Source organism: Eublepharis macularius, chromosome 17, assembly GCF_028583425.1.
Source record: "Eublepharis macularius isolate TG4126 chromosome 17, MPM_Emac_v1.0, whole genome shotgun sequence".
Lineage (NCBI taxonomy): Eukaryota > Metazoa > Chordata > Lepidosauria > Squamata > Eublepharidae > Eublepharis > Eublepharis macularius.
Genome location: NC_072806.1, coordinates 16,479,656 through 16,503,687, shown reverse-complemented (window position 1 = coordinate 16,503,687; position 24,032 = coordinate 16,479,656). Strand labels below are relative to the sequence as shown.

Sequence of the window (24,032 nt, the reverse complement as noted above, 5' to 3'; positions counted from 1 at the left end):
TTGGATTCTTGCCAATGCTATGTCTTTATAAACTTGTGTTTATTTACCCTATGGCATTGTTTATGGAAATGTCCTTGAAACTGACTGTACTAATCTCAAACTGTGTATTCCACCTTGAGTCTCAGTGAGAAGACGGACTATAAATTACATAAACAAATAAATAAAATAAAAATATAAGCGCACTGTTATTATTATAAACCGTCACCTGCTGACTGGCAGCAGATAATGATAGAGGGAGACAGATGAATCTCCCTGGGAAGAGAGCGCCAATGTTTCTGAGCCATGTCTGAGGCCTTTTCTCAGGTTGTCATCTCTCTAGCCTTCGATGGCAAGGGCACCCAAAACAAGGCCTCCAGAGACAAGATACTTCTCTCCATGCAAGAAGAAAACATACGGCCCTCAGATCTTTCCCACCCTCACGGGGCAGGGGGAAGATTCAGAATGGAAAAACTACAGGGAAGGAAAGAATTAAACATCCTCCCACCCTCTTCAGCTCTGACTGAAGCCCCCTACGTTGCTTTTCAGTTAAGAAAAATATAAAGCAGTTCTAAATGAAATCAAAACAATCGCAGGCATGCATAATCCCATTTTGCCAGAGACCTTGCTCCTAAACACACGGGCATTAATAGGCGGTACACAGATTAAGACACGAATTACGTCGATCCTGTTATCGGCTGCCAAAGCAGCCATTGCCACCCGCTGGAAAAATATAAATGCTCCAGATCTTTCTCTATGGCATAGAAAATTGTGGGACAATTATACTATGGCTGCCATTACAGATCATCTCTCACGTATAGACCAGGTGACATCAAGAGACTTTATACCTCGCTGGGACCCAGAATGCCGAATGAAACAACAAGAAATCTCCAAAAGACTTAAAGATCTAGATCTGTGGTAAATTGGAAGTATATAATTCCTCTATATCTCCACGACTAGTTCTACACATCCACTCCCACACGCTCAGATATAACAGCACATAATAGGATGGATATTCAATGCAGTAAGATATAATCATTGCTATATGATTACATGAATTGTAAATATATGTTATTTATGATTGTATGAATGTATAGTAGTTTAGAAAACATATACTGAAGGTAATAATAGTTTATAGATACCTATTCTTGTAAAAGTTATTTGAATTTGTTGGTGATTTTGAAAACCATAAACAGATTTTGAAAAAAAAGAAAAAAAGAAAAATATAAAGCAGTGTGTTCGTCTGTCTTCCACACACCATTAAGTTGGCTTTCAAAGGCATGTGGGGGAAAAAATCTCTCTTCCCCAGAGCTCTCACAGGTGCTCCAAAGCCGAATGCTAACATAATCCTCCCCCGAACCTGGACACCTTCTATATCACGATCACCCCAATTAGTTCCACCGGGCCACAGTCCCTCTATAATAGTGCTACCTAATGCAGCCAGCCCATAAAAACAGTAGCCCCTGTGTGGGGACCCATAAAGCATCTACACACTCATGAATATTCATCTCCTGATGGTTACAACATCATGCGACGTCTTTCTTCGGCCATCGCAGACAGAGAGAAGTCCCTCTATCAGGTTCCACTGCTCTTGAATGGAATCAAGGTTACACACTCCATTCTCCGTCACCAAAACATTGACTGAGCATGTGGGAAGTCAAGAGACAGATCAGCCCAGGGGGTTTTTTTCTGGGAAAAGAAGTGGTGGAACTCAGTAGGCTGCCCTCGGAGAAAATGGTCACATGGCCGGTGGCCCCGCCCCCTGATCTCCAGACAGAGGGGAGTTTAGATTGCCCTCCGCACCGCTGGAGGGCAATCTCAACTCCCCTCTGTCTGGAGATCAGGGGGCGGGGCCACCGGCCATGTGACCATTTTCAAGAGGTTCCGGAACGCTGTTCCACCGTGTTCCCGCTGAAAAAAAGCCCTGGATAAGCCTGTGTGTGTGGACCAGCAAGCCCAAAAAACAACACAGCTCTCCAGTAACGTTGAAAGAGACAGGAAGCAAAGACACAAAAGGAAGTGAAAGGAACCAGGCAGAAGGTACCGACAGGACCCAGCCCAGTTTCCACTGGTATGGCAGTTTGGGACACACAGGGCCGCCACGCAGAATACTTCCTTTCCCTCATTCTGCAACGGAGTAGAGTCTAATCCTTTCTCAATAACACACACACTCCATTCCTTTCTATAGCTGAACATCCAGAATATGTTCCTTTCCATTTCAAGCCTGTACTGTCATGGCACAGTGGCAGGGGAGATGCAGGCGTTTCAGGCGCACCAGAACTTTGCACATCCATCCATCCATCAGCCACCATACAGCAGAGCTCTACACACGCTGCAGCCCCTCCAACAGGCTCAAAGAAACCCCAGTCGCCTTGCCAGCTGCCATCTCTGGGCAAACTTTCACATTCTTACCTGGGACTGTGCCCGATGAGGAGTCGCAAGGAAGGGAAGTCTCCTTTGGCTGCTGCGTAGTGAACCGGCAACGCGCCCGTGTCCGTGGCTGCCAGCGGGTCGCTGCCCCCAAAGCGCAGGAGCCAGTCGATCACTTCGTGGTGGCCAAACCGAGCCGCCAAGTGCAAGACCGTGGCACCGGAATTGTCCGTGTCCTGCGGGTTGCAAAACACAACCGGGGTGGTCAGACTTTACCGAGGAGACCTGGTGGAGCTTGGGTGAGGGGTTATCAATTTGATGGGGATCCTTAGTACGGAACTTGCCACTTAGTAGAATGCTGTAAGCAGTGGAAAGACGAGCGCCTGATCAGTACAGAAGTGAAATTTTTTCAACAATGTCTGCAGGTGTCTTTTTGTGAAGTTAAGGAATACCTTGCAGATCAGTGGGAGGGCTGCTTCTGCAATTTTGCTCTAACCAGCAATTTCCCCCTCCCCAAGTTCACCTGCTGCTTCTTCTGCCCTTCTGTTGGAAAGAGCCTAGAAGAAGGACCACTTCTAGTGTCAGGGCTAACAGAGACCACCAACACACATCCATGCGTTCCCAGCACTTTATAATGTATGCTTATTTATACCCTCCCCAACAGGGCCCCAAAGCAGTTTATGACAACATGCTCCTCTCCTTCATTTACCCTCATTGACGACAATCCTGTGAGGCGGGTTAGGCTGAGAGTGTGCAACTGGCCCAACATAACCCAGCGAGATTCAATGGCAGAGGGGGGATTCGAATCTGGATCTGGTGGTACACACCGGTGCACACCATCAGCCCCTCTCTGCAGTACTGGCAGCTCTTTCAGCTGGTGGACTTGGGTGAACATCATGAGTACCGGTACCTCTTTTTTAGGGGAAAAATGCACTGGTTTTGCAATATTTGGGCATGCGCAGACATCACAGGGAACTTTTGCAAGGATTTTAACTCCCTCTATTTTTGATGATAATTTTATGTTTTCCCTTCAAACCTGGGAAACATATGCCTTAGCCTTGGGTGCCCCTCTTCTATGGACGTTTTTGATCTGTATAGGAGGGCCACCTATAGCTATTAGATATATGATATCCTCCCGGCTTTTTTGGGCCTACCAGCAATGTGGCAGCTGCATCCTGGACCAGCTGCAGTACCCAACCAGTCTTCAAGAGCCACCCCATGTAGAGCATGTTACAGTAGCCTAGCCTGGATATCATGAAGACATGAGATACCTGCTCACTAGGAAGGGATACTGTTGGTGAATCAGTCAAAGTTGCTAACGGGTATTCCTCCCCCAAATCAATATTCCCGGACCAGGCATTAGCAGCAATGGCTCCAGAAGGACCCCAAGTTGCAGGCAGGGGTCTTCAAAGGGTAATTCCATCCCAAGTTACAACACCAACCCCAGATCTATTAGCCAGAAGTACCTGCTTATCACCTCTATAAAATTTTGGCTTCTTTGGTCACATCCAGCCCATCACTGATCTTAGGCATCAATTCAAAGTTTTAAACAAATGAATTACAACCCCCCCCCTCCAAGTATGGACCCATAGAGGAAGCTGCTTACTGTGTCTCTGCATGATTTACTGCTCTGGCCTTGCCTCCTTCCATACACCTTCCATTGGGGGGGCAGATAAATCTGCATCAGGTATGACTTGAGCAGGTAATCACCATCAGTTCAGAGATGCCGTAGAATGACTGCCTGTCGCACCTCACCACGAGTTACTGCTCTGCCCATCTGCAATCATGACATCTCCCTGCACAGTGTGTTACACATAAACCTGAGAAGGGATCTCCTCAAAGGGCAGCTAGTTCTTACTCTTCAATCTAAAGTTAACTCTTTTCAGGCACGCCTCTAAAATGGGGTTTAAAAAAACCACCTATCAGAAGCGTGGAGAAACACAGATCTACACCAACCGGCAATGGCTTTCCAAGCTCCCAAACAGAAGACATTCCCAACTTTGCTACTTGAGATCAATGGGAGGCGTGACTGTAGATGTTCTACCCGAGATCTAATCCATCCCTTCACCCATGATGCCTTTCTTAAAATCCAAGAGGAAGATGCTGGGAAAGTAAACCAGATTTGCCCAGCACTGCACAAAAGCCTTAGAGAAAAACAAATTTTGTAACTTTTATCATACTCTGTGCAGTGAAGGCTAGTGGTTTGGGAGACCCAAACTACAAACCCATGATCATTATATGGTCTATTTATATGTCATTTTACAAACACCGATATTCTGCCTTTCTCCATAAACAGGATCCAGACAGCTTACAACAAAGGAAAGCCCTGGCAAACAAAACTGCCTGTCATAACTTCCTAAACACCTGAAGAGGAGAGGTTCTCTTCACCTCCACCAGCAGCCCAGTCATCAGGTGTCAGGTGAAGGACATTTGGGCAGAAGGACAGCGAGGAGAAGCTGACCTAAGGAATGTAACTGGCACGTGGGATCGCATGGGGAGATCCAGATCCAGAGGAGTTCGCCGTGTTAGTCTGCACAGTAGCAAAATAGAAAAGAGTCCAGAAGCACCTTTAAGACTAACCCACTTTACTGTAGCATAAGCTCTCGAGAACCACAGTTCTCGGTGCATCTGACGAAGAGACCTGTGATTCTCGAACGCTTATGCAACAGTAAAGTGGGTTCATCTTAAAAGTGCTACTGGACTCTTTTCTATTATGAGGAGATACAGTTCATCAGATAAATAAATAGATAAAATAAATACCAGGCTCCATACCCCCTCCTCAAGTGCATTTTTCCACTGGAAGTGTCTGCCTGCCCAAATCATGTGGCAGAGTCATCTTTAGGCTCCAAACCCTACCAGGCCATGAGCAATAAGCAGTGAAACTTTAAAGGATCTAATATGTCTAGACTCCTATGACGCGAGGGAGGAGAGGTCAGAGAAAAGAAAAACACTGGGAATCAAAAGCAGGGGGGCTGGATTTAACTGCAGTTTGACAACCAGTGTGACGTAGTGGTTAGAATGCTGGACTAAGCTCTGAGAGACCCGGGTTCGAATCTTTGTTCAGCCATAGGAGCTTGCTGTGTATGGGCCAGCCACACACTCTCAGCCTAACCTACCTCACAAGGTTGATGTGAGGATAAAATGGAAGAGAGGAGAATGACGTAAGCCAGCCTGGAGCCACACTGGGGGAAAAGGCAGGGGGTAAATGAATAAATATAAAATATCTCAGCCCTGGCGCCTATTTCCAACATGACGGCTCAAGCTCACGGCCCGTTGTGAAAAAGATGAGTCAGCCTCTAAGGCCACGCAAAGTGTATCCCCCTCCATCAACTGCTGCTGAGTCACTCGAGCGAGACCTGCTTCGAGGCATTAAAGTGTTATGTAGGGAATGACATTTGGAAACACGTGCCTTGCGCAGGGACGCTCTGTGGAGAGCCAGGATTGGTTGCAGCTTCTGTCAAGGGTGCATTCAGAGGCGAATCCAGATTTGCTGCCGTGTAATGTATGGAATGGGCCCAGTCTTCGTTTTTCAAATGAGAAGGGAGTGTCCGATAGTCTCCCCAACATTTCAGATGATGGGCACGACGAATGCCTCTGCGCACAGCCTGCGCACCAATCCCATATGCTGAAAGCATCTTGCGCTGTATTAAAGGCTAACAGGTTTACTGCGGCAGATGCTTTCTTTGCTGGATGACTGGTGAAATGGGCTCTAGTCCATGAAAGGTTAGGCTGCGGGTACAGCTTTGAAAAGCTACATGACTCTTGTTTGTTTTCATGGCAATGAACTGACTAACCCTCTGGAATCCGTTCCTCTGGGTGGACTCGTTGAACATCACCGTCCCACTCCACCCCACCCCAAAATGCTGAAAATTCACAAACAGCACTCTTTATAAAGAAGACACTCTGATGCAGCTATCCAACTAGCTCTCAATGCATGTAACAAAACTCCCCATTAATGACACAGCCAGTGTGGTGTAGTGGTTAGAGAGTCAGACTTGGATCTGGGAGACCCGGGTTCGAATCTCCGCTCTGCCATGGAAGCTCAGTGGGTGACCTTGGGTCAATCACTCTCTGTTAACCTAACCTTCCTTACAGGGTTGTTGCGAGAATAAAAATGGAGAGTGATGTAAGGCACTTTGGGTCCCCATTGGGATAAAGGTGGGGTATAAAAGAAATAAACAGACAAAATAAATATCGTGGCTTATTCAGCAGAAAAAGGTGGGCACTCTGTGCATGCTCCAAGGAACTCCAGACTTTCTTTCCAGGCATTACTATTGTGATCATCGTCACCCTGGTTTCTCAGTGACTGACATCTAAGCAGCAAGGTGCCGGGCCGGCTCAAATCCTAGCCAAAAGGTGCCCCCTCTTACTCTGCTGGGTGAAATGACTGCACGATCCTCCCTTTATCCTGCGCCCTTTCAAAGTAAATCCCGGTGCTGAATCCTTCCCAAGATCATCCCTGACAGACGGAACATCTAAAATCAGCGACTTCTACTTTTGTGCGTTCGTATGTGAGCCTCTTGAACACGTTAGACGAGTCTGCGGCTAAGCCGGCAGTTGCCGTGCGCCCAGGGCGCAAAGCTCTCCAAGGCGCGGCCGGCGACTGGCGCGCAACGGGTTCCTCCGGCGGCGGTGCCTACCTGGACTCGGCAGCCTCCCTGCGTGAGCAGCCACTGGAGACAGGCCAGGTTGCCGGTGGCGGCGGCGTCGTGGCCCGGCGTGGCCCCGTTGCGGGCCCGTCCGTTGCCCGCCAGCGCCGCCTCCTCCACCAAGAAGCGCAGGCAGTTCAGCTTCCCGGCGCGGGCGGCGTGGTGAGCCGGAGAAGCGCCCAGCGCGTCCCGGAGCGCCGCCGGCTGCAGCAGCCCCTCGGCCTGCAGCGACTTGAGCGTGTCCACGTCCCCCTGGCGGGCGGCCTGCAAGGCCCGCTCCAGGGCCATGGCCGCCGCCTCTTCCCCCTCCTCCGACGGCAGCCCCGTCCGCCTTCACCAGACGGGGGGCGCCATGCCAGCTCCGCGGGGATGGCCCGTGCGCCTGCCTCGGCCTCGGAATGCACCTCGGGCGCTTCCTCGGGCACCTGATCCGCTTAGCCGGGGAAAGGAGGGGGGTCCCGGCACCGTTCCGCCCGCCCCCTCTAACTCCGCCTCTCTCGCCCCCGAAGCTGCTGGGACTCTGCGACTCTCCAAGCGCGCTGCGCAGGGCTTAGCACGAACTCCGGCCGGGCTCGTCTCTTGCTCGGTTACCCTCTCTGCCTCCGAAGGCCGCCGAGCGCCGTGCAGCAAAGCGCTCCAGCGGCTCCAGCTCCTCCCGCCGTCTGGCTCCCTCGGTCCTTCGACAGCCGCCGGGGCGCCCTTCTGCCCCTCCCCGCGCTTGCCGGCTCCTCCCCTCCCCAGCCCTGATGCTGCCGGCAAGAAGGGGTTAACCCCGGGCGCGGTCGGGTTTCCAGCTCCAAGTCCGAGTCTGGCCCCGGCTTTTGCCTTGAACGCAACCTCTGTTGCTTCCCTGCCGCATTAAATCTGTTTGCAGTGTCTAAATAGCCTCTGAGGATGGGCAGAGTGCTTTCCTAATTAACTTTCCCACTCTGCCTATTCACAGATGAGAAAGAGAAAGGTCTTCAGCAGTGTTTAATTTCAGTTTCTCTTCGTGTTAATTTATTTTATTCTTATTTGTGTCACTTATAGTCCTCCTTTCTCACCAATACTCAAGGCGGATTACACAGTGTGAGCCAGTACAGTCAATTTCAGAGACTTTTTCAATAAGCAATGTAATAGAACAAATTTGCAAAGATTTAAAACCAGCAAAAAATCTAATACAGAGTTGAAGAAATGCTGAAACAAGAGCATAAGCAACGCTGACATTAAACAACATAGAAACTATCCAGTAGGATCATGTGTACAGCAAGAGACAGTACATAATAGTAAAGAGGTTCATATCAAAGAGGTTCTGATTTCTGTTTCCTACTTTTTATCACATTTACAATCAATCAATTTATTTTGATACAGAATCAGCTCAGAAGAGTAAAAGAAGAATAGAGTAAGAACAATAAAAGCGAAATTAGGGTGGGCACATGTAGTGGGACAAGCACAGACCTGTGGGCACAGGTTGTAGTGGGGGACAGAGAAGATGGTACCTTCCTCCGGCAAGGAAATAAGTTATTGGGGCTCAGTCAGCTGCCTGCATATCGCACACTCTTGAAGGCAAAACTTGGCAATTTTATTAGTTATCTCCTGGGAAGAGTCTACAAGAAGGAGGGAGACATGATATTGTTCAGGTCTTCCTGGTAAAGTTGACAAGATTGGGGCTATACAGTGAGATCAGGTTCTTGTAGAATGGGCAGTCCAGCAGAACATGTTTGATAAACTCTCCCTGTATGGCATGGGCAGAGCCGCAGAGGGAGTGGAACACAATGGTATCTGCCTTCCAGGAGGGCTGAAGGTAAAGCGTTGAAGCGTACAAAGGTAAAGGGTCTCCAATATTTAGAGATCTCAAGGGATCTAAGATAATCTGTTGGTTGGAAGCATTTGGTGTGCTGCAGAACTGTTGGATATTTCTGTATCTGTGCACTGTCTGGTTGTAGGACATTTACAATGAAATCCTAAACAGTTACTCCAGTTTAAGACCATTAAAATCAATGGGCTTAGTCTGGAGTAACTCTGTTTAGGATTTCACTGTTAATCTAATAATAATCATGCTTTAAAAGCTTGCTGGTCATTTAACATTCTTTAGTGATGTAGTTTTCAACTCAGAATTATACCAGTTACTGTCTTTGCGTATGAGGCAATCCTTTTTTTTTGTTGAAGCTCTGCAACAGAGAGGGAATTTCATGGGTAACTTTGCCAAATCTGTTTCTGGTCCTTTGAAGCATTTCTCTGACTTTGGCAAAGGAAACTCACACCATGGCTTCTGGTCTGGGTTCAAGGTGCTGTAATGGGGCAACTTCTGTTACAGCACTGGATTCCCGTGGGAACGCGGTGATCCTTTCCAAATTTAACAGCGCAGTCTGAGCCTTCTAAGTCTATTGAAGTCAACGGGATTAGAAAGGTGTCACTCTGTTTCAGATTGCACTTTTAGGCACCCAAGCCTTAGCCTTTCTACAGAACTAGATCCCCGCAGGAGTGAGTGGAAGCTGTAGTGAGTGGAATCACCTCCACTTATCCCCACAACAACCCTGTGAGGTAGGTTAGGTTGAGAAAGTGTGATTGGTCCAAGGTTACCCAGCAAGCAGTGGGAATTCAAACCTGAGTCTCTCAGATGTTTGTCTGACACTCTAACCACTACCCATGCTGCTTTTATCTTATGTAGTGAAACAAAGACAGGCACAATACGGGTACTTCTTTTTCCCCCAACAGAGCCAAAACAACAACAACAACATTCAATTTATATACCGCCCTTCAGGACAACTTAATGCCCACTCAGAGTGATTTACAAAGTATGTTATTATTATCCCCACAACAAACACCCTGTGAGGTGGGTGGGGCTGAGAGAGCTCCAAGAGAGCTGTGCCTGACCCAAGGTCACCCAGCTGGCTTCAAGTGGAGGAGTGGGGAATCAAACCCAGCTCTCCAGATTAGAGTCCCGCGCTCCTAACTACTATACCAAACTGACTCTCCAATAACAATAATAATATTGTTGTTATTTGAGGAGTGGGAGAAAATGGGAGATGAGAGATTAACAGTTTATTTGACAATGTTTACTCCAATGAAATTGTTCTTAAGTTGCCATTACAATGGCACAGTCCTAAACAGTGTTATGCCTGTTGTCTTCAATAGATATAGAAGAGTGTAACTCTGTCGAGGATTGCACTGATATTCTTCTTACTGAAGTCCATCATCTTTTGGCCTTGGCCAGTCCTGATAGTTTCCCCCAACCCAGGGAAAGCAAAGAATCTCCAGTTGCTGTCTGGCGATGCAAAAAAAGGCCCTGTCCCTTTAACTGAGACTTAATGGGCTATTATTTAGCAGGTGATGTTTACCTCCAGGCCACTGCCCATTGGCCCCTATTAAGCCTCTGTTAAGGGAACAGGGCACTTGTCTCTGGGCCAGCTGGCAATCCTAAAAATATCTAGAGAGCCCATTTCACTACAGAGTCCAAAACAGTTAGTCTTTAACCTGCTATATTTTTTCTGAGAAACTTATTAACAACAGCAGCCTTAAGCTGGCTGCTATAAGGATACGACTGATCATTTCCCTGCCTTACACGCAGGGCCTTTTTTTCTGGAAAAAGAGGTGGTGGAACTCAGTGGGTTGCCAGCACAGGGGGCAACTCTTGGAGGGAGGTGGTACCACATGTGCGCGCACAAAGGGCACGCATGCTCCAGGGCTGATTATGTCACTTTGGGTCAGCTGGAACAAGGGGGGAGTTTTTAAAAGTTTAAATCGCCCTCAGCGAAAATGGTCACATGCAGGGCCGGCGCGCCCATGGAGGCCAGGTAGGCGGTGGCCTCGGGCGCGTGGGCGCTGGAGGGGCGCTGGAGGGGGTGTTGGGGGTGGAGGCGCGCGCAGCGAAGCTGGCATGACTGGGCTGCCTGCAGCTACTGCTGCAGCCAGCCAGCCAGCCAGCCCCTTGCTGCCGCCGCCGCCACACACCCCAGCCGGGCACAGCCTCTGTGCGCCGCTCGAGCAGCGGCTCGCGGCTTCTGCGCCCAGCTGGGGCGCGCGGCGGCAACGGCACAGAGCTGGATGGATGGCTGCAGCAGCAGCTGTAGCCAGCCCACGCCAGCTCCGCTGCGCGCTCCTCCGCCCCAGCTGGGCGCAGAAACCGCGAGCTGCTGCTGGGGTGGCGCACGGAGCAGCCTCCGCGCGCCGCCCCAGCCCCGGCTCGCAGCTTCTGCGCTCGGCTGGGGCGTGCGGCGGCGGCGGCGGCACGGAGCTGGCTGGATGGCTGCAGCAGCAGCTGTAGCCAGCCCACGCCAGCTCCGCTGCGCACTCCTCCGCCCCAGCCGAGCGCAGAAGCCATGAGCTGCTGCTGGGGCGGCGCACAGAGCAGCCTGTGCGCGCCGCTCCAGCAGCAGCCCGCAGCTTCTGCGCTCAGCGGTCCGTGCGCCGCCCAGCCCCCCTGCGGCGCGTGATGACGTCTGTGATGACGTCATCACGCCACGCGGAGGCGCAGGCGCACGCCGCCGCAGGCGCTAAAACCTCTGGCGCCGGCCCTGGTCACATGGCTGGGGGCCCCGCCCCCTGATCTCCAGACAGAGGGGAGTTTAGATTGCCCTCCGCGCCACTGACATGGAGGGCAATCTAAACTCCCCTCTGCCTGGAGATCAGGGGGCGGGGCCACCAGCCATGTGACCATTTTCAAGAGGTTCCAGAACTCTGTTCCACCATGTTCCAGCTGAAAAAAAGCCCTGCTTACACGTATGTGTGCACCGTTCCAATGCCACTCCCAGCATGCTCCTTGACCGGGTTTGTGCTGCCAGGGGTCTTAATGAGCTGGACTTCATAGTATGCTGCAAAAGCAGCAGTGATGGCTGCTAGGTTGCTTGCTACAGCCATCCACAGGGAGTAGCCATATTCAAAGCTCGGAAATCCAGGGATGCTCAGAGACACCTAAAAGATAAGCAGGAAAAGCCACTCAGGCAAGGAAGAGAGAGAATCATAGAACTGCAAGGAACTTTCAGAAGACGGGGGGCAAACAGTTGAGCTGGGGGGCCCACAAGCAAGACTGGGCAACCCCAAAGCAGCTTAGAGCCAAGCTACAAGTGACGCCTTACACTGGTGGGACACTTGTCAGCTTCCCTCAAGTTTTGATGGGAAATGTAGTCGTCCTGGTTTTACAGATTGGCTCGCCATTACAGCTGCAAGACCAGGATGCCTACATTTCCCATCAAAACTTGAGGGAAGCTGACAAGTGTCCAATCTGTGTCAGGCGTCACTTGCAGCTTGGCGCTCAGTCTACATTGGAAACACAAGTTGCCAAGGAAGAGGGGCCAGGCCCGAGACAGATCAAGATGGGTAGCCATGTAGAAAAGCGCAAGAGTCCTGTATCACCTATAAGACTAACAAAATTTGTGGTAGGGTATGGACTTTTGTGAGTCACCTTCCACAAATTTGGATTGCCTTATAGGTGCTACTGGACTCTTGCTCTTTTCAACAGCCCGGAGAAATTAGCTTTATAGACTAACACACACACACCCCACAGCAATGTGTCCCACTGCTTAAGCATTCTTGCAGTTGTGGGCTGGGGACACATAGGAGCCACACAAACACACTTCTAGGCCTGGAACCGACTACATACTGTTATAATATTTCTCTTGCTCTGGTCTGCAATTCAGAGCAGTATCTGATGTTTAGAGGTGTGGCACTTTGCACCTCCTCACAGCACTTCTCCGTCCCATTCAAAAATAGAGCTCTCTCACCACTCTCCCTGCGGGGTGTTGTACAAGCTTTCAAGGTGTGGGCAACTTATGTATCTTCCATGGGGGGAGATGCCCAATTTCTGCTTTGGATGTGTCTTGCAGGAGTTGGAAGCCCACAGCCCAAATACCTCCTGTTCCTGCTGTATATCTGCAGGCCTTCCATCACAAGGAAGAAAGAGACGGTTTAACCATTCAGCCTCCACTCCATATAGATTTTTGCATCTGTGCTCCCTGCTTTGACAGTAGCGCTTTAAAGGAGAAAAAGATATGACCTTTGACGACATTTTGTTTCCTGTTTAAATGTAATAGAGCAGGAAGCCGGGTTTCAAATCCTTAAGCCAAGAGGAAGTTGAAGAGTTAAATCCTTTCTTCCTTCCCTGTATGACTTGAGGTAAATTGAGGCTGTCAGAACCTGGGAACTGCAACATATAACCAAACTCTGTGATCTGAGCCCTCAATTAGACAACACTTGTTGTTGGCAACATTTTCTTAAACTAAAACTCACGGGGAGTAAGTTTCTCCTGAGGTGAAAAACCTGAAGGGTTGTGAATTTGTCACAAGAGTGAAATTACTTGGAGGGGAGAGGAGGAGGGGAAATATTCTGACATGACTTAAAGTACCAACTAGTGATACAGAATTGACTGTGGTGTGCGCATTCATTTGCCAGTCCAGCCATCCTCTCTGATTATACAGGGTATGCAGGGTTTTGTTGTGCTTCAGAAACCTGCAGAACTGGCTCGATTTAATAGGAGGACAAAAGATAAAGCCTCCAATATACCCAGGGCAACAATGATTCTAGGGAACCACCTACTCCCCTCTGAAAAAAGTAATTGTACCTCATCTAGCTGTGTAGGATGTGAAGAAAACAAGAAATGAAGGAAGGCCTGGCAGCAGGTAACAAGTGGGCACACGCCCTTTGACTTTTCTGTTCCTAGGGGTTGCCCCAGGAAGGGCAATTGGTGGCGTCTGGGCCTGACCCAATTTCAACTGGCTCTTTTTACCCCAAAGAATGTGTGATCAAGGTATATAGGGGAGTCTGCTCAGAATGTCATTCATAAGGAAAAGAACAGCATTAAAAAGGGACAGATTCTGCACTGTAGTGTTGCCTCTTTTTGTTGCATCTCAGAGCCAAGCTACAAGTGACGCCTTACACAGGTTGGACACTTGTCAGCTTACCTCAAGTTTTGATGGGAAATATAGGCATCCTGGTTTTGCAGCTTGGCTCTCCATTACAGCTGCAAGACCAGGATGCCTACATTTCCCATCAAAACTTGAGGGAAGTTGTCAAGTGTCCAACCTGTGTCAGGTGTCACTTGTAGCTTGGCTCTCAGATGTCCATGGGCGGTGAAATAACCAGTGTGGTGTAGTGATTAAAGTGTCAGATTTTGATAAGAGAGAACCTCCCCCTCAGCCATGGAAGTGTGCTGGCTGTTCTTGGGCCAAATACTTACTCTCAGCCTGACCTACCTCACAGGGCTGTTGTGGCGATGACGATAAACTAGAGCAGAGAATGATGTTATAAGCTGCTATGGGTACCCATTGGGGGTGAGAAGCAGAGTATGAATGTCTAAAGAAGCAAATAAATAAGCGTATTTGTTGGGAAAGCCACTAGAAGGTGCCAGCTTCATTCTGGACTCTGGCCAATTGTCTGGGGATCAGTTTGTGCCACAAAATGACCTTCTGGCCTCCCCAACCACTCGTGGGAGAACACAGAAATTGGCCCACTCTGGGAAATCAACAAGCACTTGATTTCGCTGTTACCTCCTCCCGCTTTCTGCCCTGCTGCCTTGTCAGTTAAATACTTCCAATGTCATCCAGACTGCTGGGACCCATGCAGCTTTCTCTCCCCACCTTGTCCCAGTACTGAGGATCTGCTGTGGAGAAGCAGGGAGTAGGCCAAAGTCCTCTGTAGTCCCACCCCCCACCTAGCAGATCCATGCTGGCCTAGGAGGCAGTTTGCAAATGATCTTATTTACGTTGTGACATTTATTTATATTATTTTCATTCGTATATTCATTATACCCCAATGAGGATCGAAAGCAGCTTATGTCATTCTCCTCACCTCCATTTTATCTTCACAACAACCTTGTGTGGTAGGTTTGGCTAAGAGTTTGTGACTGGCCTAAGTTCGTCCAGCGAGCCTCCATGGCCAAGTGGGGACTGGAACCTAGGGTCTCTCAAATCCAAGTCTGACACTACACCATGCTAGCTCTCCTCCTGAGAAACCCCTGACTGTAGTTTGGTCCTTCTCCTCTTCCCCTTTAAAAGCCTTTGACAGCTTCCCAAACCTGTTTTGTGAAGTGAAAAACAGATGAGACGCAAAGGGGGCTGGCTGAAAGGATGTGCAACAGTCGTAAGCAAAGAAAATACCTCATACTGATGCTGAGAGAACACGTACACACAGTATCGGATAACTCCGACGCAGGTCATAAGGCCTAAAATGGAAGAAAGAGTGCCATGAACTCCCACAGGTGGAGAACACCCCTCCCCCTCCATATCCTCTGTGTGGTTTGGATCACTTCTAATTTTCAAACTGTCTGTCGTGAGGGATGCTGCTAGAGAGAGTTACAAGAAATAAATACATTCAAGAATGAAAGGTTCTTTTTCAGTACAAAGTCCACAGTCTCAGAGGAGACTGCCAAATGTATCTCTGTACGATTTACTGTTCTGGTCTGAGCCCCTTCCAGTCAGATTCCACTGGCTGTCTTTCTCTGATGTGATTGAATTCTAATCAGACACACACCAGAAGTACCCATCTGCACTGGAGGCTGCCTGTTGCTTCTCTGTAGTAGTCACTGCTCAGAGTTTGCATCCTTACAACCAGAAAGCAAGAATTACAGAGTGTGGGCTCTGTGAAGGACAGGTGATTCTCTCTGTCTGTCTCTCCCTCCTGCCCCACTCTCTCTCTCACACACAACCTTTTTGTGAATCTCCAAGTTTAATTTGGAATATGAGTGTGTCTTGGCTACCAGAAACCTGGGAAATGTTATTTTAGTTTGCTGAGATTTCACATTGGTATTGTTAAAAGCCTTCTGAAAGAAAGACAGAAGCCTTCTTTCAGTTAATCACAGCAGTTGCATTGAATTATGTCAGCAACTGACACAGTTTGATACAATTTGGCCTTAAGTTGTATAACTTTCTTCTCAACTATTTTTTGACGTAGTATCACAGGAATCTCAACAGCAACTCAAGGCCTTTTGAAAAAGGAACACAAGAAAAGATTACAGTCAACTATCGGCAAGCTTTCTAAAGAAACAGCTGTTTGTTAGCATCTGTCATGATATCATTATATAATAATATTTATCTTGTGTCTTGCTGTAATGATTACAAACTTGCACTGTTGTTTTGATTTCTAATTCCCTCTTGTATGTTTTTGTACCTCTGTTTTTTTTCCTTTCACATATATTTATACACACATGATTGTGCAAAAACAGTTTCCGAGTGTGTCATCTGAGGCTCCCCCTTTTCAGCACTACAGAAATCACATTAATATGTACATACTATGCTTCTCTTATATCAGCTGTGCTGGATCCCAGTTTGCTTATGGGTCCACTACAAAGATTGCATTTTTTGGACCCCTAAAAGGCTTGAATGTATCTAAAGGACTTCCTCTAGCTATGCTTTGAGGTCATCTGGATGTTCACTCCAACAATCTTAAAGATATAGCTGGGAAGGATCCACGTCAGGACCTTCTGAGAAGTAACTGTCCCCACTCTTTGGAACTCCCTTCCACAGGAGTTATGTGTGGGCCCCTTGCTACAGGCCTTCTGGCCAGTTAAAAACTCTCTCCTATGTGACCCCTGTATACGATTTTTATTGTTTTACAGTGTAATGATCTATTGTTACTTTGCGAGTTTACATGTGAGCTTTCTTAAGCATTGCAATGGAAAGAAAACTTATACATGTCTTAACTGAAAAACAGAGATGATCTCATTTCCATCACAAAGGGGGCAGGTGACTTGTCCAACTTGCTTATTCTGCTGCCCAGTGAAGCTCTCTTGCATACAACCAAATGCAATAAAAGTGCCCCCTACTAGGAAATCGAAAACAAACCTGAAGGGCAATTCGTAAAAAAATACCAAACCTGCAAAAAGGTAGAATCCCACAGAGAGGCAGAGGCACCGGTGTTTGGCTATGGTGGGCCCCTGGCAGCAGCTGAAGTACCTACACCCTGAAAGGAGGCAGAGAAAGGCCCCAATTCCAGCCACAGCTGATGTGATAAGGCAGGCTCTCGTGAGGATAATAGCAGCTGGAAAAATACAGAGAGAACAAAACCCAATGAACCATTCCATGCCAGTCGGGAAGGGCCTGCTTCTGGGGAAGAGATCAGCACAGGAGCTCCCAGACCCAACATGCTGCTTTGACCCAGTATCCTGTCTCTGACAGTAGCTCGGCAATTATGGAGTGGATAATTTCCTACCAGTCACTTTCAGCACAGAACTGCCAAGGCTCCCAAGAGCGAGCGTGTGAATATAAACACTTCTATCTTAGCGCAGACCCATGACCCCTTCCATCCAGCATTTGCTCTTGAGGAGCAGCCAGTCTGATCCCTCCGTGCATGCAAAAGCAAAGTATGAAGGTATCAGACATCTAAAGCTCAAAGGTATACTGCCCTGAACACGCGGTTAAATTCCTTGCTGAAATAACTATGGATAGACCCGTCTGTCACAAAAGTTTCCTGAATCAAGGGCTATCCTGTGCCAAATAATCCCATGATTATACCCTGGACGAGGAAGTGCTCCGTTTTCTTTGTCCTGAACTGACTGCAGGGACTTTGAATAGATTCTGCCGGCATTCTAGTATTCTGAGAAGGAATTAATTCTCCTTCCTCGGGCTTTCCACATCATAGCAGCAGATGGCCCAATGGGGGTGGGGGGGGAATAGGTATATCATGAACTTGGTTAGAAAACCTTCAAACTGTCATCTGAAAAAACTTAACACATATTGCATTTGGGATATATTTCCATCCCAAAGCAAATTCCCTATGCAGCTAGAGGTAAAAATGCTTGCCACTGTCAAGAAGGGCTGTTATGTCTCCAGAGTATGTACAAAGAATTCCTTGGATCATTGCTTTCTTAATAAACTCATGCTGCAGGGGGGAAAAAAACCCTCGGAGTATTTTAGTTCCCCAAGGAATAAAAAAATTCCCAATGGCAAGATAATCTGAGGTTTATGTTCTACCCAGGTGATTTTATGTTGTTCCTTTTACAGAAAGTAAACTGTAAGTGATATGTGGCTGTACTTTGGAGACATACAGTAAAATCCTAAACAGATTTCAATGGACTTAGACTGAAGTAACTCTGGTTGTTGTGGGTTTTCCGGGCTGTATTGCCTTGGTCTTGGCATTGTAGTTCATGACGTTTCGTCAGCAGCTGTGGCTGGCATCTTCAGAGGTGTAGCACCAAAAGACAGAGATCTCTCAGTGTCACAGTGTGGAAAAGATGTGGGTCATTTGTATCTACTCAGGAGGGGTGGGGTTGAGCTGAGTCATCCTGTGAGAGTTTCCCAGGGTGTGGAATGCTAATGGCGGGAGGCTTCACTGTATCCTGAGGAGGTTCTTTTGCATATGGATTGGTACTTGATGTGCTAATCTTCTCTGCAGGGCTATTGTCGGGGATAGAATGTTTTGTTAGCCTGGTGTTTTTCAGAACTGGAAACCATGCTCTGTTCATTCTTAAGGTTTCTTCTTTCCTGTTGAAGTTTTGCTTATGCTTGTGAATTTCAATGGCTTCCCTGTGCAGTCTGACAAAGTAGTTGGAAGTGTTGTCCAGTATTTTGGTGTCCTGGAATAAGATACTGTGCCCTGTTTGAGTTAGGCTATGTTCAGCCACTGCTGATTTTTCAGGTTGTCCAAGTCTGCAGTGTCTTTCATGTTCTTTTATTCTTGTCTGGATGCTACGCTTTGTGGTCCCGATGTAAACTTGTCCACAGCTGCAGGGTATACGGTATACTCCTACAGAGGTGAGGGGGTCTCTACTGTCTTTTGCTGATCGTAGCATCTGTTGTATTTTTTGGGTGGGTCTGAATACTGCTTGAAGGTTATGCTTTTTCATAAGCTTTCCCATCTGATCAGTAATTCCTTTGATATATGGCAAAAACACTTTTCCTGTAGGAGACTGTTTTTCCTTGGTTGTTTGATTCATCCTGGGTTTGATTGCTCTTCGGATTTCATTTCTGGAGTAGCCATTTGCTTGAAGTGCATGGTTTAGATGGTTAATTTCCTCATTGAGAAGATTAGCACATCAAGTACCAATCCATATGCAAAAGAACCTCCTCAGGATACAGTGAAGCCTCCCGCCATTAGCATTCCACACCCTGGGAAACTCTCACAGGATGACTCAGATCAACCCCACCCCTCCTGAGTAGATACAAATGACCCACATCTTTTCCACACTGTGACACTGAGAGATCTCTGTCTTTTGGTGCTACACCTCTGAAGATGCCAGCCACAGCTGCTGGCGAAACGTCAGGAACTACAATGCCAAGACCACAGCAATATAGCCCGGAAAACCCACAACTACCATCGTTCTCCGGCCGTGAAAGCCTTCGACAATACATTGAAGTAACTCTGCTAAGAATTTCAGTTTGTTACTGTAAAGGTGACAATGTTGTAAGAGGAAAAGGTTCTTGAGACACTTTGCTCTGTATCCAACAAAAAAATTAACAAACTGGGGTACTAATTCATCCCATTTGTATTTTTAGGTTTCTTTTTTTAAAAGATTATCTGGATTTTATGACATCTTGTGTCAGTGAGTTCCACCGATTTTACACAATGCTGATTAGTACTGATGGGGAGTTTGTGTCCTCTTATGAAAACAGAATGGGAAAATAAACAAGGGGAAGCAGGAAAACTGCTCTGTACAACAACTGTATCTATGTGTAAAGTAGAAAGTGATTGATTTACAAACTTGCAACAAAGAGAGTTTTTATTTTCTAGAGCTCTAGGGAGTGTTGGTGACAAGTTAAAAACCAAGAGGAAGTTTTCACTTTACCAACAGACATCCCTGCTGTTGTCCAAAGCAAATAGCAATCATATAACACCTGTTTTCTTGCAGGACTTAGGGTCCTCCCCCTGGAATGATGTGGTACTGCATGTGTCCATTATAGACGGAGCAACAGCAAATAGAGGAGACGTTTCCAGCGATTCTGCGAGTTTCCAGCAAAAACCGATGGTGGACAACACTGATTGGCTAGCACCAGTGACAACACCAAGACGTGCTCCCCAAATCCTGAGGCACTTTTGGAGCAGTTTCAGTAACAGAGATTCTGACAAAAATTTCCTCATCCAAATTTCTCCCTGAGTTTCGGAGTTCTGAGTTAACGGAACGGGTTTCCAAAGCGGAAACAGTGCCTTGGGGATTCTCTCAGTTGGTCTATTTTATTTTCAAATTGTGTATAGAGCGCAGCACAGGCTGTACAACTAGCTATGATTTTCACAGTGCAATCCTAAACAGAGTTATACTCTTCTATATCCAGTGCCTTTAATAGACTTAGAAAGGTGTAACTCTACTTAGGATTGCATTGTGTTTTTCTGTGTAATGTGCATATCTACATTGTTGATGATGATGATGAAAAAGAAGAAGAAGAAGAAGAAGAGCAGTCTTTATATGATTGTACCTTCAGCAGTATTTATATTCTCTTTGCAAGCATGCTCCAGTTCAACGACCAATTTTGGAAATTCTTTTTTCTTAAAATGGAGTTCAAGAGGACTGGAATGCAGGATAAAGCAAACCCATGGACCAAAGCAGGAATGAAATGGCAGATTTGCTCAAACATATCCTACCATATAAAAAGGGAGCCATACTTGTGACGGCTCACCTTTTATCCCTGCGGAGACACACTCGTGCGCTCTTCCGCAGGGGTGAAAGGTGAGAGCGAAGCTAGAACCGATGAATTACACTTGAATGGCAAGTGGACAGACTCACATGTATTCCTCCCTGCTCACTTGCACTCCACTCGATCACATAGCTCTCCATCCCATGTCTGTGCTTGACCGGGTTCTGTGTGATCGAGTGGAGTGCAAGTGAGCAGGGAGAGTCTGTCCACTTGCCATTCAAGTGCGATTCGTCACTGCTAGCTTGGCTCTGAGTCCTTAGCAACACGGCTTGCTGAGGAGGCAAGAGCAGGCCACTGTGGGTGGCAAGAAGGCCCAGTGCAGTGGAGTGGGGCCTCCTTGCCACCTCAGGTAGGGTTGCCAGTGCCCGCTCCCCTCTGCCCTCGCTTGCCACGCTGATGGGGAAAGGTGGGGGAATGCACCCCCTGGGTGCACTCGCTCCCTGGTGGCATGATTCGCTCATGTACGCTGCAGTAGGTAGATTTTGGCCCTTTCTGCACCTTCCCCCTGCACTCCTGGACCCTCAGCTGCTCTATCGGGCCCAGATCAGGGCTGGATCGGGTGGTGTGCTCCAGGGCCCATTGTGCCCCCCCCAGTAGCACTCCTGGGCTCCACAGTGGCCCGATTCGGCCCAAATCAGGCCCATTTGGGGCCAATTCAGCCCATTGCAGAGAGTAACCAAATCAGTCTTCTAGAGCTCGTTGTATTTGTTCCCACAACTGGCTTTGTTGCTAGTTTTAAAATATTTCTACTTTCAAAAAATAAGAGAAAGATTGACTTCATAATTGGATATATAGATAGAAGGAAAAGATGGTTTGAAAATAAATTGTTGCCCCCCACCCACCCTGATGCTGGTGAATCAGCCACCTGGAATAAGAAGATTTAACATTTCTTCCCAAACCTCCCTCTTCCAGGGCAGTCTAGCTTGACTAAAACAAGATGCGACATTTGGACTAGCCCGGGCATGAGTCATCCAGACTGAAAACCTCGCATTTGGGGGCAGATGTTTTAAGAACAGCAGGTTTGTATCCAGGCTGCAGAATTTACCAGGGTGAGGATTCAGGTAAGAGCTGAAGACATCGCAGGTCCAGATCTTGACAAATTTGTCCCAAACGCACTCACCCCACAGGCCTCGGCAGCGCATGCTGAGAACCACCGAGCCTTTGCTGTTGACCTGGAAGAGAAAAGAAGGAGAATGCAATCCCTCCTGAACCTCAATAGGCAGTCCACTTACAGCGCATCTACACTGCACCTGCAAAGTGGGTTGACCCTGCTGTCATTGGTATGGCACAGTAGTGAAGGGCCTGACCTCTGAGCTGGGACCCCAATCAAGTTCTCAGCTCTGAATACTCCAATAGTAATATCATAATACCGTTCAGCCTCAGTCTTACCACCTGTAACATGGGAATAATCATGGCAACTACTTCATGCCTCATTTTGTGGCACAGTATTTCAAGTAAGTGACTACCAATCTTTATAAATATGAATAGATCCCTACCAGCTTTGGCTTACATCCTTGAGCACATAAAGCTGCCTTTTACTGAGTCAGACCCTCATTCTATCAAGGTCAGTATTGCCTACTCTGACTGGCAGCACCTCTCTAGGGTACGCATGTTTTTATCACCCATCACAATCCCTGTTTAACTGGAGATTCTGGGAATTGAACCTGGGACCCTCTGCATACAAGACAGACATTTTACCACTTACCCACAGCCTCTCCCCTCCATCTGAAACAGAACCAAGAGCCCATTATATAGCCACTGTTTTGTATGGATGTTAGTGACCCCTAGCCATCCAATTTTGAGTCCCCTTCCGAGCTCCATTTCACAGCCCGTCTGCCTTGGTCCTTTCCCCAAGAACAGCTCATCTTCTCTTACCTGCCAGCAGTCCGTCCAGAGAGAGCCGATTGTGCAAACAAAGGAAAGGGCCCCAGAGAAAATGGAGACCAGACTTGCGGCACTGCCCATTGGAGACCTTCTGAAGGAGTCAAGACCCCTATTGATTCAATGGCCTGCTCTGCCAGGTGTTTTCCAGATCTGCCAATCAGGAAGTGCCAGGGGAGTGGGTCACCACAGCTGGCTCCGTCTCCAAGTCTCTCCTTCAAAAACTGGCTGTTTGGAGTTCTTGTTGTCCCCGGTTTCTTTTGTGTGTGCATATGTGAGGAGGGGAAAATGCAATCAGGACTTTTAATGCAGTGGGAGGGTTTGACTACAAACCCAAGGGAGGCAGAGATTAAGCGGGACTATGCAGCGTCTACCCCGTCATAAATGTCAGGCAGAACGGAAGAGGCAGCCGGAAAATTCTGAGTCCTGCTGTGTTGGCTTTGTGTTCCAGAGGCCCTGCTAGTGGAGCCTTGCTCCAAGGAGCAACAGCTAAGAAACTCAGCAAAGATCTCCGACACTGAGCTTTGTGGACAGAAAGTCCCATGGGAGGGGGAGTGGTTTAGTGGTAGAAACCCCATTTTGCATGCAAAAGGTCCCAGGTTCAATCCCTGACATTGCCGTTTGAAATGACCAGGTTACAGGTAAAGTAGAGACCCCTGGAGAATTGCCGGCCTCCAGAGCAGGAAGCCAAAGTTTTGACTCGTTACAGGAGGCATTTTTGTGTGTTCAGTTCCAGTTCATGTACAGCAAGACGGGGGCTTTGGAGAATGGATTCTGATTTGATTCGTTCAGACTTTATTGGCATATAACAAAGAAAACTGGATGGTACAAAGAAAACAAGAGCAAAATGTAAAACGGTTGAGTGATGTCAACGGTTATTTCTGAAACTTCTCCTGGCGCGGCTTCATAGCAAGTTGTAAAAACTTTGCTGCTTTCTCAGTTATTTATTTATTTATATATTTATAGTCCACCTTCTCACTCAGACTCAAGGTGAATTACATAGTGTGAGATTAGTGCAATCAGTAGCAAAGACGTTTCCATACAGTGTCAAGGACATTTCCATAAACAATGTCATAGGGTAAATAAATACAAGTTTAAATAGTCATAGCATTAGCAAGGATCCAATACGGAGTTGAAGAATTGCTGAAACAGAACATAATTCTAGGACTGACGTTAGACAACATGAAGCACAGGTAGTATACAGGAGTACATATTTAAAGCAACAGATAATATGTAAGGCAACTCAGAGGAGAACTCATTTAAAAGACAATAAATCTTGTGGGATGAGGAAGAGCCCAACATATTAACTAAAATAGATTCTGATTCATATCGAGGCATGTATAATCCAAGGTCTGTTGGTACAGTGATCCGATTCAGATGGCTTTGTTTGTTCAATCTATCGATGAGATGCAATCCGTGGCAGATGGTTCTGTACTGCTCAGGATCCAGAATCCACCAGAGGCTGGAAGCCAAAGAATTAGAATCTTAATGTATGGAAATGGGTAGCTGAATGTATGGAAATGGGTAGCTGAAGTTTTTGTGTCAGAGAGGATGTTGGGTTTTTAGCAGGTGCCGTCCTTCTGCCATGAAAAAGTTAAGCTGACATTTACGTTTAGCT

The 24,032-nt window shown here is 47.5% G+C and overlaps 2 protein-coding genes across 2 annotated transcripts in view; both read right to left on the bottom strand.

The window, feature by feature from the left end:
• Positions 1-7,645, bottom strand: part of ESPN (espin) — a 114,062-nt gene extending 106,417 nt beyond the window's left edge. The window contains exons 1-2 of the mRNA XM_055001031.1: positions 6,987-7,645; positions 2,389-2,582 (exon numbers count right to left, since the gene is read on the bottom strand). Coding sequence (XP_054857006.1) covers positions 2,389-2,582; positions 6,987-7,283 — 491 coding nt within the window. The 5' untranslated portion in view covers positions 7,284-7,645. The remainder of the gene's footprint in view (positions 1-2,388; positions 2,583-6,986) is intronic.
• A 4,045-nt stretch (positions 7,646-11,690) lies between these two features.
• On the bottom strand, positions 11,691-22,498 carry LOC129344530 (claudin-16-like). Its single transcript, XM_055001252.1, has 5 exons — positions 22,409-22,498; positions 21,579-21,705; positions 16,782-16,946; positions 15,068-15,132; positions 11,691-11,888 (listed from the first exon to the last, which is right to left on the bottom strand). Exons 1-5 carry the CDS (start codon positions 22,496-22,498, stop codon positions 11,691-11,693), a joined length of 645 nt encoding a protein of 214 aa, XP_054857227.1.
• Positions 22,499-24,032: the final 1,534 nt, after the last annotated feature.